Source organism: Zootoca vivipara, chromosome 6 (genome assembly GCF_963506605.1).
Source record: "Zootoca vivipara chromosome 6, rZooViv1.1, whole genome shotgun sequence".
Taxonomy (NCBI): Eukaryota; Metazoa; Chordata; class Lepidosauria; order Squamata; family Lacertidae; genus Zootoca; species Zootoca vivipara.
In genome coordinates, this window is record NC_083281.1 from 18,762,491 (window position 1) to 18,780,839 (window position 18,349).

An 18,349-nucleotide genomic window follows, 5' to 3' on the forward strand; every position below is an offset into this window, starting at 1 on the left:
CAGGTCAGAAGGGTAGGGTAGAGGGACTCTTATATCTTGCCACCCACACGAGGCTTTTCATTTCTGTGTCTCAAAGGAGGGCTGTGAGTCATCATCTTATCACAGCTTTATGTACTGCAGATGACAGGAAGAGGAAGTCATGTACTGCACATGACAGGAAGAGGAAGTCCTTGGTAGCAGCACTGCACTTCCCTGGGAGTACCTTGTGACGTCCCAGGAATGTGAGACAGGTATGCAGAAAATGAGAGCGGACTTCCACCAGAATCCCGCTTTTCCATTGCACGAAATTGAGGTACAAGTTCTATTCCTTTATCGTTGATGAGATGCATTACAGAAAGAGTGTGCCTGGAAAAGGATCTGAAGGACTTTATTTTGCCATGATGCAAAATAATAGAATTGTAGTGTTGGAAGGGACCCCCAAGTGTCACCTAGTCCACCCCCCTGCAAGGAAAGGGGCGGAAGGCGTCCTTATGCTGTTTTTATTTAATTAATTTTACAGTTTAATTTTATAAGATCTCATACCCAACCTTCACCATAAGGTCACAAGAGTGGGTTGCAACAATATAATACTAATACTAATACTACTAATAATAATAATAATATCAGTTAAAACAAGTTGCATTAAAAAAAATAGGGTGGAAGCTGCAGATATAACTCTGCAAATATACCTCAGTGGCTACGGTAAAAATATTCCTTCAGTAGCACCTTAAAGACCAACTAAGTTTTTATTTTGGCATGAGCTTTCGTGTGCATGCACACTTCATCAGATACACTGAATCAGATACACCAAAATAAAAACTTAGTTGGTCTTTAAGGTGCTACTGAAGGAATTTTTTTTATTTTGTTTTGACTCAGACCAACACAGCTACCTACCTGTAACTAGAACTACGGTAAAAAGATTCACCTTCAGAATCTGATGAAAGTTCTACAAGGAAGGCACCATCGTGGTTTTCTATGCTTTCCTAAAGGCTCAAGTCCTAACTCACCTGCCTGCCATTAATCCCACAAACGCCACCCCTCCTTATTTATGTATTTGTGAACTTTCCCCGCTGCTACCTTATTTGCCATCCGGGGGGGGGGGGGGGGATGCATATACTGTACGTATATAGTAGTGCAAAAGAAGGAGATTATTCAGCACCAGGGAGAGCGACAGCCCCCAACCCTCACATTCAAGTGCTGGTCTTCATCTGCTCTCAGGAAAGGTTGTGTCTGGAAAGTTCAGGGCGGTTGTGTTCACCCAACTACCCTAATAGCTCCTGAAGGAGGGGCACCCCAGATTCTTCCAGGAGCACCCAGCTTGAGACTGTTCTAGGTCCCTGGTGGTTTGTTTCCCCGTGCTCTTAGGAGTTGGAGTTACTGCGTTCATATATTCGTAGAAGGATTCATAGGATTGCAGCGCTGGAAGGGACCATCAAGTCCAACCCCCTGCAATGCAAGAATAGTACACCTGTCCCATATGGAGATTGAACCTGCATTATCACCACGATGCGCTAACCAACTGAGCTATCCAGGAGTTAAGGTATATACACACATACACACACATATACACACACACACACATACACACACACATATATATATATACATACTAGTGGATTTTAGCCCGTTTAAAAACGGGCGCTAGAGGAAGCGGCCTGCCGGGACTGGCTTGGCGGTGGCGGGTCTTCCCGCCACCACCAAGCCAGTTCGCAGCGGGGGCTTTTCGCCGTTTGCCTTCCCCTGGGGGAGGCAAACGGCGAAAAACCCCGCCGCGCCGCAATTCGGCTCCGGGACTGGCTTGGCGGTGGCGGGTCTTCCCGCCACCGCCAAGCCAGTCCGCAGCGGGGGCTTTTCGCCGTTTGCCTTCCCCTGGGGGAGGCAAACGGCGAAAAACCCCGCCGCGCCGCAATTCGGCTCCGGGACTGGCTTGGCGGCGGCGGGAAAAAGGGGAGGAATTCCTCCCCTTCTTCCCGCCGCTGCCAAGCCAAAGCGGGCCTCCCTCCGCGCCCGCTGCCGCTTCGGCTTCCTCGGGTTCCCCGAGGAAGCGCCGTCCCATGCCGGAGGTGTGCGGCAAGGCTGCCGGGGGGGGGAGCGCTTCTCTCCCCCGCCGCCTCACCGCGCACCTCCAGCATGAGACTGGGCTTCGGAGCGGCGGTTGGCGGAGCGGCAGTTGGCTGTTCCCTGTGTCCCGAGAGCACGGGTCCAATCCCTGTGTCCCTGGTTGTCCCTCCGTCCAATCCCTGTGTCTCTGGGGGACATGCGCAGTACCCCAGGGACACACGGGACATCTGGACGCAGGGACAACATGGACATTATTATATAGGATATATATATATATTTGTACCCCGCCCTCCCCAGCCAAGGCCAGGCTCAGGGCAGCTAACACTAGATATAAAACAACTGATTAAAATACAACTTAAGAACAAGGTTAAATAGAGTGGTCCCTCGACTTACGAATTACTCGACATCTGTAGGTTTTGACTTACGAACGGGACAAATGGCCGCATGCTTACGAATTTTTCTACATCCAAATGGAAACTGTTGGCGGTTTTAAATGCGGTTTCCTCAACTTACGAATTTTTACATGTGGTTTCCTCGACTTACGGATTTTTCCGAATTTTTTTTTCCTATGGCAAACCGCGTTTCGACTTCCGAACTTTTCGACCTACGAATGTGCATTTGGAACGGATTAAGTTCGTAAGTCGAGGGACCACTGTACATTAAAATTAAAATGCAGCCTCATACGGAAGGAAAAGGAAAAGGGGAAAATAGGGGAGGGGATCAGGTTGGCTCCAGGCCAAATGCCAGGTGGAACAACTCTGTCTTACAGGCCCTGTGAAAAGAAATCAGGTCCCGCAGGGCCCTGGTCTCATGAGACAGAGCGTTCCACCAGGTCGGAGCCTGGTTCTAGTTGAGGCTAATCTAATTTCCTTTGGGCCCGGGACCTCTAAGGTGTTACTATTTATGGACCTTAAGGTCCTCTGTGAGGCATACCGGGAGAGACGGTCCTGTAAGGACGAGGGTCCTAGGCCGTATAGGGGTTTAAAGGTCAAAACCAGCACCTTAAATCTGACCCTGTACTCCACCGGGAGCCAGTGCTGCTGGAAAAGCTCTGGATGAATATGCTCCCATGGTAGGGACCCCGTGAGACAGTCTAGGTTTTGGTTGAAGACATCCTAGCCTTGGGAGAAACTGAGGCATGCACACCCACTCACAGGAAGTCAAAGTCTGCTCTGCTTACAGCCAGGGCTAAAGAAGAAGAAAAGAGGGAACGGAGAATCAGAATTCTGGCTCCCCTTGGGAGTCAAATTCTGGAACCTACATGAAATATGCAGCCTAGGACTCACAGCTGTCCATGGAGGTGCAGGTCAATTCTGTGTCCAGGGCAGCTGCCTACCAGCTCCATCTGGTACGCAGGCTGAGACCCTACCTGCCCGCAGAGTACTGTATCTCACTAGCATGGTGGCATGCTCTAGTTATCTCCCGCTTGGACTGCTGCAATGCGCTCTGCGTGGGGCTACCTTTGAAGATGACCCAGAAACTGCAACTAATCCAGAATGCGGCAGCTAGACTGGCGACTGGGGGCGGCCGCCGAGACCACATAACACCGGTCCTGAAAGACCTACATTGGCTCCCAGTACGTTCCTGAGCACAATTCAAAGTGTTGGTGCTCAATTCAATGTGTTTAAAGCCATGGCCAAGTATACCTGAAGGAGCGTCTCCACCCCCATCGTTCAGCCCGGACACTGAGGTCCAGCGCTGAGGGCCTTCTGGCGGTTCCCTCGTTGCGAGAAGCCAAGTTACAGGGAACCAGGCAGAGGGCCTTCTTGGTAGTGGCGCCCGCCCTGTGGAACGCACTCCCATCAGATGTCAAGAAAATAAACAACTATCTGACTTTTAGAAGACTTCTGAAGGCAGCCCTGTTTAGGCAAGTTTTTAATGTTTGATGTTTTATCGTGTTTGTAACATTTTGTTGGAAGCCGCCCAGGGTGGCTGGGGAAACCCAGCCAGATGGGCAGGGTATAAGTAATAAATTATTATTATTATTACTACTACTTTCTGCATGATTTTTCAGTCTTTGCATAGGCCAGTCAGCTCTTGCTGGTTAAGGGGAACTCTAAGAGAGCTACTCTAAGCATGGAAGCCACCCTTCCTAGTCAGTGGAGTATAGGAACCTATTGACCTGCCTTACACACAGTCAGACCCTTGATCTTTCCTGCACTGATGTTGTCTACACCAGCTGGCAGCAGCTCTCCAGGGTTTCTGACCTTCCCAGCCCTACCTGGGCCTGGTGGAGATAAACCCTGGGACCTTCTGCATGCAAACAGATGTTCTTCCAAGGAGTTAAAGCCCTCTCCCGAAATCTTATTCAGCAACTCCACTGGTTTCTGAGATTTCTACAGGCGCTGCTCCCAACCAACCTAACAGATTTTCACAACCATGAGATCCAGAAACTTGCCTTTTCTCATTAGAAAAAAATAACGAAAGGGAGATTAATTCTGAGTAGCTGTGCAGGCAATGCTGCGTTCCGTTCTTATGCAGAATCATACCCAAAAATAAAGAGCAAGGGGCAAGGAGGGAGAGGAAATGCCATGAAATGTGTGGAGGAACATGTTTTAGACAAGCATTTTGGGCACAGGTAGGCAAACTAGGGCCCGGGGGCCAAACAGGAATCAGTGTGCTTTTACATGAGTAGAATGTGTCCTTTTATTTAAAATGCATCTCTCGGTTATTTGTGGGGCATAGGACTTCGTGCCTGGAGGCAGTTGGAGGATGGATGGCGGCAAACAGATTGAGGTTGAATCCTGACAAGACAGAAGTACTGTTTGTGGGGAACAGGAGGGGGGCAGGTGTGGAGGACTCCCTGGCCCTGAATGGGGTAACTGTGCCCCTGAAGGACCAGGTGCGCAGCCTGGGAGTCATTTTGGACTCACAGCTGTCCATGGAGGCGCAGGTCAATTCTGTGTCCAGGGCAGCTGTTTATCAGCTCCATCTGGTACGCAGGCTGAGACCCTACCTGCCCGCAGACTGTCTCGCCAGAGTGGTGCATGCTCTAGTTATCTCTCGCTGGGACTACTGCAATGCGCTCTACGTGGGGCTACCTTTGAAGGTGACCCGATAACTACAACTAATCCAGAATGCGGCAGCTAGACTGGTGACTCGGAGCAACCGCCGAGACCACATAACACCGGTCTTGAAAGACCTACATTGGCTCTCAGTATGTTTCCGAGCACAATTCAAAGTGTTGGTGCTGACCTTGAAAGCCCTAAATGGCCTCAAAGGCCCAGTATACCTGAAGGAGCATCTCCACGCCCATCGTTCTGCCTGGACACTGAGGTCCAGTGCCGAGGGCCTTCTGGCGGTTCCCTCATTGCGAGAAGCCAAGTTACAGGGAACCAGGCAGAGGGCCTTCTCGGTAGTGGCACCCGCCCTGTAGACCGCCCTCCCATCAGATGTCAAAGAGAATGACAACTACCAGACTTTTAGAAGACATCTGAAGGCAGCCCTGTTTAGGGAGGCTTTTAATGTTTAATAGATTATTGTGTTTTATTTTTCTGTTGGAAGCCGCTCAGAGTGGCTGGGGAAGCCCAGCCAGATGGGCGGGGTATAAATAATAAATTATTATTATTATTATTCATTCCCCACCCCACCCCCCAAAAAATATAGTCCGGCCCCCCACAAGGTCTAAGGGATGGTGGACCTGCTGAAAAAGTTTGCTGGCCCCTGATTTTGGCCTTCCTTTCCAGTGATCCTGCTCTGGCTTTGGAGATTTCAGCAGACTTTGCCGAACGGTTGAAAGGCAGCGGCAGAAGATGATGCGAGGAAAGTTGGCACGTGGGGTGGAGGGGGAGGGGGTGGAAGAGTGGGTGTTTGCAGAGATGGCTTCAGGGGCTTCCTGACGGAGAGGGAGGGGTCTCCTCAACCCCAGCCACCCCAATGCCTTTATATAACCGTCGAGAAAGCAGAAAGCCGTACAGATTTAGCAAGGAAATGCTCTTATGTAATCGAGCGACAGGCACCTCCCGAAATCCGTCGCCTCGTCCAACCCAGAGAGAAAAGGCTCTGGATTAGTGGCAGGGGGAACGGGAGAGAGCAGGAAACCAGAGGAGAAAGTCTCTTTCTTTGCTGCCAGCCCGGGTGCTTTACCCCATGTTATCTGTGAATTGAGATGTCTCCTCCAGGCCGGAGGACCCGGCGAGCTCTGAAAATAGATGTTGAAGACACTCCTGTGGTCAAAGAGCACCCCTGGGGTGGGCAGAAAACCTGACACAGATGACATTAACAAGGCTCCACAATTCTGGTCATCGCTGTATGTGCCCCCCGCTGCCCCCACGCCAGGCACAAATGCAATGAGTGCAGAAAGAAAGAGGAGTTTGAAGCTGGGGAGGCAGATAGATGGACTGTCTCCAGGGGACACCATGCTTTGAAGGCATTCTTGAAGAGGACAATTTACTTTCTTCCTATCTATCTATCTATCTATCTATCTATCTATCTATCTATCTATCTATCTATCTATCTATCTATCTATCTATCTATTGTATTTATATACCGCCCTACACCCGGAGATCAGAAAAGATCCCAATATTTAAATCAAAATAAGGACAATAACCCATTAATACCCCCCCAAAAGACCTACATTTTAAAAGGGCATAGGATGTCAATCAAATCAACCAAAAGCCTGGTTCAAGAGGAACGTTTTTACCTGGTGCCTAAAGGTATATAATGAAGGCACCAGGTGAACTTCCCTGGGGAGAGCATCCCACAGACGGGGAGCCACTGCAGAGAAGGCCCCGTTCTCGTGTTGCCACTCTCTGGACCTCTCGAGGAGGAGGCACACGAAGGAGGGCCTCAGAAGATGATCTCAGGGGACATCCCTATCACACTGGCTATAGGGGTGATTCCCCCATTCTGGGAGGTACAGCAAGCAATCGTTGCAATCCATTGGGCATTGAGATTAATGGACAGATCCCGGCTAGTTTTGAGACGGCCTGATCTGGCTTGAGGTGACACAGAGGCAGGCTTTTCCACTGGTGACACCAGTGTTGGGGGAAGCTTTCCCTGCTGCTGAAATACGAGATGCCCCCATCAGTACTGGCATTCCGCCGTCTCTTGTAGGCATGCCCATTTAGACAAGCATTCCCCTGACCTCCTGTTTTAATTCCTTTAATTGCTGCCTCACCTGTTTTAATTGTTGCACTGTTTTAATCGGTTTGCTTTATTGCACATTTTAATTGTGGGGGTTTCCTTTAATGTTTGGATGGAATTGTTTTGCCGTGTATTAGTAATCGTTTTTCCACGTATAAAGGACTTAAGGCGCAATTAAGTGGTATATCTCGCCAGCATCCGTCTGTCTCGAGAGACAATGGAGTGTGCCACAGGGGGTGAAGTCAAATCACTACATTAGTGATCCACACACACACACACCGGGTGCAAAGCCTGGGTTGTGTGTATGGAGGTCCTGGGCTGTCCAGATGACAAGACCCCCTCTCGGCCCCGCTGATATGGTCCAAAGGAAAGCAGAGTGAGATATTTGGCACCAGCTTGGCTGCAGGAGTTGCCGGAAGAAGGTGTACAAAGAATAATAGAATCATAGAGTTGGAAGAGACCACAAGGGCCATCCAGTCCAACCCTCTCCCAAGCAGGAAACACCATCAAAGCATTCTTGACATATGGCTGTCAAGCCTCTGCTTAAAGACCTCCAAAGAAGGAGACTCCACCACACTTCTTGGCAGCAAATTCCACTGTCGAACAGCTCTTACTGTCAGGAAGTTCTTCCTAATGTTTAGGTGGAATCTTCTTTCTTGTAGTTTGAATCCATTACTCCGTGTCCGCTTCTCTGGAGCAGCAGAAAACAACCTTTCACCCTCCTCTATAAGAGCCTTATGGACCCCCCCCCTCTGGATTTGTGTAGGGCTTAATCCTGAGCCTTTTCTTCTCCCAAAGATATCCTGCAACTGGTATATTGGTGAAACAGCCGTACCTTGGAAATTGAACGGAATCCGTTCCGGAAGTCAGTTCGTCTTTCAAAACATTCAGAAACCAAAGTGTGGCTTCTGATTGGCTGCAGGAAGCTCCTGCAACCAATCGGAAGCCACAGAAGCCCCGTCGGGTTTTCGGCTTCCAAAAATAGTTTGCAAACCAGAACACTCACTTCCGGATTTGCGGCGTTGGGGAACCAAAATGTTCGAGAACTAAGCTGTTCGAAAACCAAGGTACGACTGTAACCAGGAACAAGACTGCCAAATATTTTTTTGGAGGGGGCAGTGTTCTGCTGAACACTAATCTGGGGTTGGCCGCAATGGCCCAGCCAAATTAATTTGTAGACCCCCCCCCCCCGGACAGAAGCATCCCTTCTACCTTCGGAAGGGTATCTGTCCTCATCCGCTAGTTTAACTCATAAGCACTCTGAGCGACCTGCCCCAATTTGTGTCCTATTTCCAGATACTTTAGTGCTAAAATTAGTCTCTCATGAAATCCTTGCTGTGATATCCTTGCAGGCAGTCGTATGGACTGACACCTCGCTGCTTCTGCTCCGGTCATTAGGCTGACCTCTCCTAGGGACCATGTCAAATTGCAGTGCTCCATCTACCCCAGTGTTGTCTTCTCTGACTGGCAGCAGCTCTCCAGGCTTTCAAAGGCCCTACTTAGTGAGGTGCTGCTGGAGATTAAACCTGAGACTTTATGTGTTCAAAAGAGGCGCTATAAACACTGAGCCGGTTTTCTCTCCTTCACCATTTCTGTCAAGGCCTTCAATCCTTTTCTTTTTAAAAATCTTAGTTACTTGTTCAGCTTTAATTGAGACTATCCGAAGACCTCAAGGACAATACCCTGATATTTATAAATAAAACAAACATTTAAAATAATTTTACTATCCGCCAGCACCAATAATAGTCATTATTGTTTCTAGGGGTTGTGAATGAAACAGCCCACATTTCTATTTTGCGAGCACAATTCAAAGTGTTGGTGCTGACCTTTAAAGCCCTAAACAGCCTCGGTCCAGTATACCTGAAGGAGCCTCTCCACCTCCATCGCTCTGCCCGGACACTGAGGTCCAGCTCCGAGGGCCTTCTGGCGGTTCCCTTGCTGCGAGAAGCCAAGTTACAGGGAACCAGGCAGAGGGCCTTCTTGGTAGTGGCACCCGCCCTGTGGAACGCCCTCCCACCAGATGTCAAAAAGAAAAATAACTACCAGACTTTTAGAAGACATCTGAAGGCAGCCCTGTTTAGGGAAGCTTTTAATCTTTAAGAAATCAGTGTATTCTAATATTTCTGTTGGAAGCCACCCAGAGTGGGTGGGGAAACCCAGACAGGTTATAAATAAAGTTCCACGGAACCCGGCAGAGGGCCTTCTCAGTAGTGGTGCCTGCCCTGTGGAACGCCCTCCCATCAGATGTCAAGGAGATAAACAACTCTCTGACTTTTATAAGACATCTGAAGGCAGCCCTGTTTAAGGAAGTTTTAAATGTTTGACATTTTATTGTGCTTTTAGTATTCTGTTGGGAGCCGCCCAGCGTGGCTGGGGCAACCTAGCCAGATGGGCAGGGTATAAAATTTATTATTATTATTATTTTATTTTATTTTAATTCAGTTGTATTTTCTTTTCTTTTCATATATGTTTGACGCCAAACAAACTGCATATCATTGTGTTCGTCAGCCGCCCCTGAGAACCTTCTAAAAGGCACATGAAATGCTTGAAATGAAATAAGCAAATAAATCCAGGCGTCATCTAGTCTCAACTCTGTTTGCTGGGCTAGCTGAAGAAATAGCCCGACTTGGCATAAGGCAGTTCTAGATCTGAACATCTGCGGGGGGGGGGGGAGAGGCATTCCCTCCCAGCTTCGCAAGGCAAGACAAGACCCCTCCTCGGCTGTCAGGGGTGACAGGATCCCTGTTTCATTGTCCCATATTTTACCAGCCACATAAACTCTCTCTCTTCCATATACTCTCCCCCCAACCCTCCCTCTGTCATAATCCTTGTTTTCAGCTTTCAGCCCAAAGCTGCCTTCCCTTCGCTGTGCCATAGCAACGGCACAACCGACTGACAATGGAAAGCTGTCGGACAGGCCAGCCTCTTGCACACTCAACCACCTCAAGTGGAAGAAAGACACCCCCACCCCCACCCAGGCTCTTGGTTAACAGGAAAGGGTCTATTGGGGAAAATATATACGCGGTCTTCCTGCATGCTATCAGCACCCTAGATCAGGGTGATCACAGTTTAGCCATTATTTATCGCAATCGCGAAGAATGAATTTCCGTTTATGACTTGCTGATATTTGATGCCACTGGGTTCTGTTCTATTCCAATGGATTACTCAACATGGCTTTAATCTGATAGACATTGCATATTGTAAAGTTACGTTTTCGTTGTGGCTTTTCTTGTATTGGACCACATTGCCCTGTGGTGTGTGATCGTTCTTGTTTCTTTAGCTTGTAAACCGCCTTGCGTATAGCCACATAGAAATGAGGCGTACAAATTAAAAGGGAAACGAAATGCAATACCAGCTGCTGGGGACACATATCAAAGGATGGTCGGTTGCCTTTGTGTTCCTCTTCTGGTGGGAACTATCGAACAGAGGATGTGGGGAAAGACTATGGCTAGGGAACGTGTATCAGCCTGAGGGCCGCATTTTCTTTTAGGTGACCTTCTGAGGGCCACTTGTAAGTGATGGGTGGGGCCAGAGCCAAAAGTGGGAGGGGAAAGGAATGTCCATTTTCACCTTCGCACAGTAAGCTGATTTCTACACACACACACACACACACACCCCTCTCTTTCCTTAATCCAGGCAAGCAAGGAATGTTATCAGAGTTGAAGGAGACATTCCAGCCAGGCCAAAAACACTTGGGGTATGAAGTAAGGTCGTGGGGGTGTGTGTGGGGAGAGGGAATCTAGTGAATTTCCTTGAAATTTCTGATTAATTTCCTTTAAAATAGCTCATTTGTTCACCTTTGGCCATAACTAAACTGAAAAAACTCAACAACTTTGCCCCCCCCCGCCCCGCCCCCAAAATTCAACAACTTTGTGTCTGGATTTTCACTTTGTGAAATATGGCAACCCTCAGATAGGTGATCCCAGGGGGCACCACATTTAGCACCCAGGACTAAGGTTCCCTGCCTCTGAAACAGGCTGGCCTTTGGCCTGATCCAGCAGAGATTCCCTTATAATTTTTAAGAGGCACTCCGAAGCTCCCAGCTCCCAACCCCTCTAACAAACAAGCAATTTGCTCCCGCGCTCGCTCACCTGCTTGGCTCGGTCAGGATTCATGGTTGTCTGGGGCTGCAGGATATTGACCGATTCCGGCTTCACTACGGACTGGGGGATCTCCCGGACCTTTTCGGCAATGAAGTTGTGGACAGCGTTGAGGGCTTCTGCTGTGCCTTGAACCAGACACACGCGCTCCGTGGTCCCTGAAATTGGGGAGAAAACAATTGAGAGGTTTTTTTAATGGAGCTGCGGTGGCTGCAGGATGACGATCCCACAGGTGGGGCTGGCAGGAGGCCAGGGTCTCTCTCAGCTGAAGGAAGGTACAAGGATTGGAAGGTAAGACAGAGACAGACAGACAGTGCTCTGGTAAGGAGGAGAAGATCGACAAACAAGGGAAGAGGAGGAAGGCACTTTAGTGCAGAAGATAAGTGAGTAACAGAAGATGCTTTATACCAGCTTGGGCTAATTGTCCATTTGTTCATTTATAATTATTTGAAGATGTATAACCCACTCTTTCTTAAAATATCACCAGGCCGCTTACAAAATGTATAACATGCCATTTTAAAAGCCAGTCTTTAAAAAACGTAATTCAAAACATCCGTGAAACATCAGTAGATGCTGGCTTGTTTAAAGAAAAAAAATCATCTTGTGAAGGCCCAGTTTTCAGAGGGCACTCAAAAGAAGGCAGGGACGGTTCCTGCCAAGCATCTACAGGCAAGGAGTTCCACAGGACAGGGCCGGCCGCAGGAAAAGCTCTAGGTCAGTACTGTCTCCTCTGGTGGGCACAGAAAGGTATTTGCCAGGACTGCATGGCTCGGCCACTGGGCTACGGTCTCTCCCCTTATCACGAGAACAAAGGCACAAGACAAATGGAAGGAGACACCCGGACCCAGTATAAGAGAATGCTGTAAAGGTGCCAGGCTTTGAGCACTACAAATACTAACAGACTACAGGTGAAACTCAGAAAATTAGAATATCGTCAAAAAGTGCATTTATTTCAGTATTGCAACTTATTATTATTTATTTTTCTTTTAATTTTTACAAATGCTTTCTTTTGGAAATTCCACAGTAATAAAACAAATACTGTAGTTACAATAATACAAAAAATAAACATCACTATTACATTTCATTAATTCCATTCCATTTATAATTGACCCACCTAACGACAAATAATTACAATTACAACAAATAAAGGCTTGACATATCTTGCTTTGCATGCCATGCATCTGTCTCATATATTGGTTTCACCTTTTAAGTTGCATTACTGAAATAAATGCACTTTTCGATGATATTCTAATTTTCCAAGTTTCACCTGTACAAATGTCATGGTATAGAGAGAGCTTCTTTTGTAATATGCCCTCTTTTGTAATATTCTATTCCATTCCCCTTTCTGAACCCCCCTGTATGCCAGAAACTCAGCAGCCCGTAGTCACCTGGCATGACACGAGGCAGGTTGAGCCCTCGTCCCATACTTATGGCAACCAGTTAAGTGCTTTACTACACCTCTGATTTTTCTTGAAATTTCTCCAAACACACGTGCACACACCCTGAAAGGCAGGAGGAAAAAAGGAAGGGGAGAAAACCCCTAAAATGTTCCCTCAGACGGACCAAGGGCGGAAAAATTAGAGGATGCCGTTTGAACTCGACAGGTATTGTGGGAGCCGTCGAGGAGCTTCCGAGATGTTTCCCCCTTGCTAAAAAGTGGTGAAAAATCAAGGGGCAGAACCTCAAGAACATTTCCCAAGAGGAAAAAGGCAGTCCACTTGGTAAGTATTGTGGGGCCACCACCTTTTTTTGGCCATATAATATTTTATTAATTTTTAACCATACAATAATCATTTTCAACTCATTTTTTCTACATTTTGCCCTTTTGGCTTTTTAAAGCCATGACTTCCATCAGCCCCTTCTAATGATTTTCTAACATTTATTTCTAATACTGTATCTATACAGTGGAACCTCGGTTTATGAACACCTCGGTTTACAAATTTTCGGTTTACAAACGCCGCGGACCCATCTGGAACGGATTAATTCACTTTCCATTACTTTCAATGGGAAAGTTCGCTTCAGTTTATGAACGCTTCAGTTTATGAACAGACTTCCGGAACCAATTACACCCATGCTTCGGGTTAAGTACGCTTCAGCTTGAGTACTCCGTGGTCCCGTCTGGAACGGATTAATCCACTTTCCATTACTTTCGATGGGATAGTTCACTTCAGTTTATGAACGCTTCAGTTTAAGTACTCCACGGACCCGTCTGGAACAGATTAATCCAGTTTCCATTACTTTCAATGGGAAAGTTCGCTTAAGTTTATGAATGCTTCAGGTTGAGTACTCCGCGGACCCATCTGGAACAGATTAATCCACTTTCCATTACTTTCAATGGGATAGTTCACTTCAGTTTATGAACGCTTCAGTTTAAGTACTCCACGGACCGTCTGGAACAGATTGATCCACTTTCCATTACTGTACTTTCAATGGGATAGTTCGCTTCAGTTTATGAACGCTTCAGTTTATGAACAGACTTCCAGAACCAATTGTGTTCATAAACCAAGGTACCACTGTACTTCACTTATCAATCATTGATTTAAATTATTACATAAACTTATCACTAAAATCCAAATTACAATGACTTTTCTCTTTTATAACTTACAAAGCTTCTTGCAATCCTACCAACGTAGTACTCTGAATGCAACTGTCTTTCAAATAGTCTGTAAATTTAGTCCAATCTTTGTTGAACTTTTGGTCCCGCTGTTCTCAGATTCTTCCCGTCATCTTATCCAATTCCGCATACTCCATCAGTTTTGCTGTCCATTCTTCTTTGGTCAGTAATTCTTCTTGTTTTTGTGCAATTAATATTCTTGCTGCAGTTACTGCATAGTATTGTGGGGCCACCACCAAGCAGCCATGCCAGATTAAGAAAGCACAAGGAAAGTTCACTACTAAAGAAACCCAGGAATGCAGGAAAACACAAGAAAAGGTTTTAAAGCACTTTATACCAGGAGGGGTGGTGGGGGATAAAAGAGAACCTATTAAAAAATCATGGCAGTCTCTACAGACAATAATACCACAGAAAATAAAAGAAGAGGCAAAACTATTGACCAAAAAGAAAAGGCTAGCGATAAAAAAAAAATGGAGGAAATTTACCCACAGAGAAAAGACACGCATAGCCATTTTTGGTGACAAGCGGCCCTCCCCTTTTTCTTTTTCTTTAAAGGGGAAACAATTATACATTTTTGTTATTTAAAGTACAAATATCGTGAAATTATGGGTTTTTTCTTGAAGTGACACACCACCCGAGTTATGCTCGGGTTTTTTGGTGAATTTTGACACACCAAGCTCAAAAGGTTGCCCATCACTGGTCTACAGTAAGAGGCCTCTGAAGTTGGTGGAAGCCACAGGGGGCTCTTGTGCTCAGATCCTGCTTGCTGGTTTCCCGCAGGAATCTGGTTGGCCACTGCGATAACAGGATCCTGTACTGCCTGCATCGAAGGTTCAAAAGCCATGGGGTACCCAGGAGCCCCGAAAAAACAGGGGTCTGGGAGGTGGCCCCTCGATTGCAACCAGAAGTCTGTGCTGCCCCCCCCCCCCCCCGCTAGCTGGTCCTTAGAAAATTGTGCTGGCTCCTGCGTTTCGTAAAAAGCAAAGATTGGACTCCTGTCCTAGATGGCTATTTATAAAAATGCAGGCTGTCTTTTATTGCATCGACTGAGGGGAGTGAGTGAGCAAGTATCAGAGGGTTTGTGTGCATGCACACGCACACGCGCACACAAACGCAGAAACAAAAAAAGGGAATGTTTTAGGCCACCCGAGCAGGCAAAGCACCAGCACCATGGATACCAGAAGGCTGAGTGCTCACATTCTCCAACACAACACACACACAGCATCCCAAAAGCCAGCATCTTCTGCTTCTCCTCCCTGCCTTCCCCATAGTTGCTGCCTCAACAATACATCTCTGCCACAGAGTTGTCATGGCAACCCACAGCAGCCTCCTCCTCCTCCTCCTCCTTCCCCCCTCACCACCTTGCAATAGGCTGCTGCTGCTGCTGCAGGCCTCAAGGGCCTGTCTTCCCAGGGACCAGAGCCCCCTCCTTTGCAAAAGGAGGAATGCAGCTCGCTCAGTGGGGGAGGGAGATCATCACCTGGGCAACCGGACAAATGGGAAACACCAAATTTGCCTGCAGAAGCAAAGCATCGTCCCCTCCCTGCTAAGAAGGGTGGGTGGAAAGCTGGCTTCCGTTGAGCAAGGAGGGTCTGCGTACAACACAAAAATAAACCGAGCCAGAAAAAGTACAGCCCCCCCCCCCCAGGCTTCAGCCCCCAGTACCTTTCTTTTTGGATGGGGAGGGGTGGCGTAGGAAGCCAGGGTTTAACCCCAGGTGGTTACCAATGAGAAAGGCTACCTCTGAGCAGATGCAGAGTGTGCAATCAGTGCCGGATTTACGTATAAGCTAAGCAAGCTATAGCTTAGGGCCCCACTCTCTTGGCCCCCCCCCCAATTTTTAAATAAAAAAACCTGGATGTACATTTCCAAAATATAAGATAAAAACAAATAAAATAAAACCTACATACAGCAACAATGTTTTGTTTTGTTTTGTTTTGTTTTGTTTTGTTTTGTTTGTTTTGTTTTGTTTTGTTTTGTTTTGTTTTGTTTTGTGTAGGCTCCTATAATGTAAGTCATGGGCCCTGCCTGCTAGCCTGCTCCCTAAAATATCACTGCTTTGCTCCTTTCTATATATAGGGTGCCTACATTCTACATGGACTAGTTGCATGGCGACATGCGCAAATGGCTTTAGATACCTATTAGGTCCATAAATTACAGCATATATTCAACACAAAAAACAGTGACAATTTGTTGTTGACATAGAACAGCTGGACCTATAAAGGGCCCCATTACCTTCAGTAGCTTAGGGCCTCATCAAACCTAAATCCGGCCCTGGTGGCAATTGATTCCTGCCCACCTAGGAATTGGCAGGAATTTGGGATTACATTTTCAGCCCGAGTCTCTGCACCTCTCACTTTAGGCGTTCCTAATTATTATTATTTCTTATTACATACCGGCCCCTTCATCAAAAGATCACACGATTCCTAATGAGGATGATATGGTGAATCTAACATAAATGACCACGTAGCCAAGCATTTTGTACACAGCCCATTCATATGTTCCCTGGGCGGCCCTCACAACAGCCCTGCGAGGGTGGCCAGTGTTTTCATCCTGCAAAGGAGGGAGCGGAGAGACACAGACTTCCTTAGTTTGAAGCTCAGGTGAGATTTGAACCGAGCCCTGAAAAGGCTGTGCCCCAACCCCACCCCCACAATGGGTGTGTAGGCACAGTGATCCGCAATGGGGCTTGGCAGGTGCAAAACGCACATCTCAGGCAGAATTTGAAATGGGGACCTCCATTCATAGAAGCCTCTTTCCTTTGCCTTGCCACATGCACACAAAACCCTCAAATATGGAAGCATGGGAACAATGGTGGAATATGGATATAAAATTTACAGCATGTTACGGTCTAAGAGAACATCATATGAAAGCGATATATCGATGGTATCTAACACTGAGTAAGTTGTCAAAAATGCATAAATCTAAATCAAATAAGTGTTGGAAATTTAAAGAGAAAGAAGGTTTTTTTATCATATTGGTGGTTTTGTAGTAAGGTTAAAGCTTACTTGGAAATGATTTATAATGAAATGAAAAGGATGTTTAAAATAACCTTTGTAAAAAAACAAAAAAAACAGAAGCTTTTCTTTTGGGATTATAGGGATGTTGTTGTTTAGTCGTTCAGAACTACCTAAAATGGTATAGAAGCTTATTTATGCATGCTACTGCAAGGGCAAGAATCTTACTCGTCCCAAAATGGAAAGAAGCAGAATTCCCTGCAAAAGAAGAATGGATAAAAAAAACTTACGGAATATGCAGAAATGGCAAAACTTACCAGAAGGATAAGAAACCAAGATAACAAACTTTTTATAAAAGAATGGAAATGGTTTATTGAATATTTACAAACAAACTGTAAACAGATAAGAACATTGGCAGGATTATTGTAAAGTAGAGGAATAAAAAGTATATATTTAAAGTAGAGGAATAAAAGAGTAAGTTAATTTGGAATATGCAGAGAATATAAAAAATAAATTTAAGGAACCGCAGAAAGAGGGGGAGGGAAGTTGAGTTTCGAAATGTTAAAATGAATTTAAAATTATTGAAATGTATAAAATTGAAAATCATAAATAAATAAATAAATCATGAATAAATAAACAACTCCAATACAGAATGCAGGAGATTCAAACCGCTTCCCTCATCTTCATAACAAACTTGAAAAAACCCCACAAGGATTCAACATTTATTATTATATTTATAATCCGCCTTCCTTCCAAGGAGCTCAAGGTGACAAACGTGGTTTTCCTCCTCTCCATCTGTATCTTCACAACAGCCCTGTGAGGCTGAGGCAGTAACTACCAGTCCGAGGTCACCCAGTGAGCTTCAGGGCTGAGTGGGGATTTGAGCCCTGGTGGCGCTGTGGGTTAAACCACAGAGTCTAGGGCTTGCTGATCAGAAGGTCGGTGGTTCGAATCCCTGCAACGGGGTGAGCTCCCGTTGCTCGGTCCCAGCTCCTGCCCACCTAGCAGTTCGAAAGCACATCAAAGTGCAAGTAGATAAATAGGGACCACTCCGGCGGGAAGGTAAACGGCGTTTCCGTGCGCTGCTCTCGTTCGCCAGAAGCAGCTTTGTCATGCTGGCCACATGACACAGAAGCTGTCTGCGGACAAACGCTGGCTCCCTCGGCCTGTAGAGAGATGAGCGCCGCAACCCCAGAGTCGGACACGACTAGACCTGATGGTCAGGGGCCCCTTTACCTTTATTCCAGGTCCTACCGTAGTCTGGCAACAAGTACTTTCTTAGGTATTTTGCCCTCTATAATATTCCATAGGATCATCTCTGGGTTTTTTTGGGGGGGGGGGAATAACAGCTTTAACATCCTTTTTACCTCTGAATACATCATCTCCCAATACGCTTTAGCTTTTTTACAACCCTACCACATGTGTACGAATGTCCCCTTTATCTCTTTGCATTTCCAACATAGTTTAGTTCCTTTTAAATGAATTTGTCCAGTCCTTTGAAAGCCATCTCAGTTGGTGGCTGTTGCTGCCTCCTTTGGGAGGAAGTTCCACAG

The 18,349-nt window shown here is 46.6% G+C and overlaps 1 protein-coding gene across 1 annotated transcript in view; it reads right to left on the bottom strand.

Annotated features, from left to right (window-relative positions):
• The window catches only part of NOVA2 (NOVA alternative splicing regulator 2), a 62,408-nt gene that overhangs the window by 11,074 nt on the left and 32,985 nt on the right, over positions 1-18,349 (bottom strand). The window contains exon 3 of the mRNA XM_035121034.2: positions 11,217-11,383. Within this exon, the coding sequence (XP_034976925.2) occupies positions 11,217-11,383 (167 nt within the window). The remainder of the gene's footprint in view (positions 1-11,216; positions 11,384-18,349) is intronic.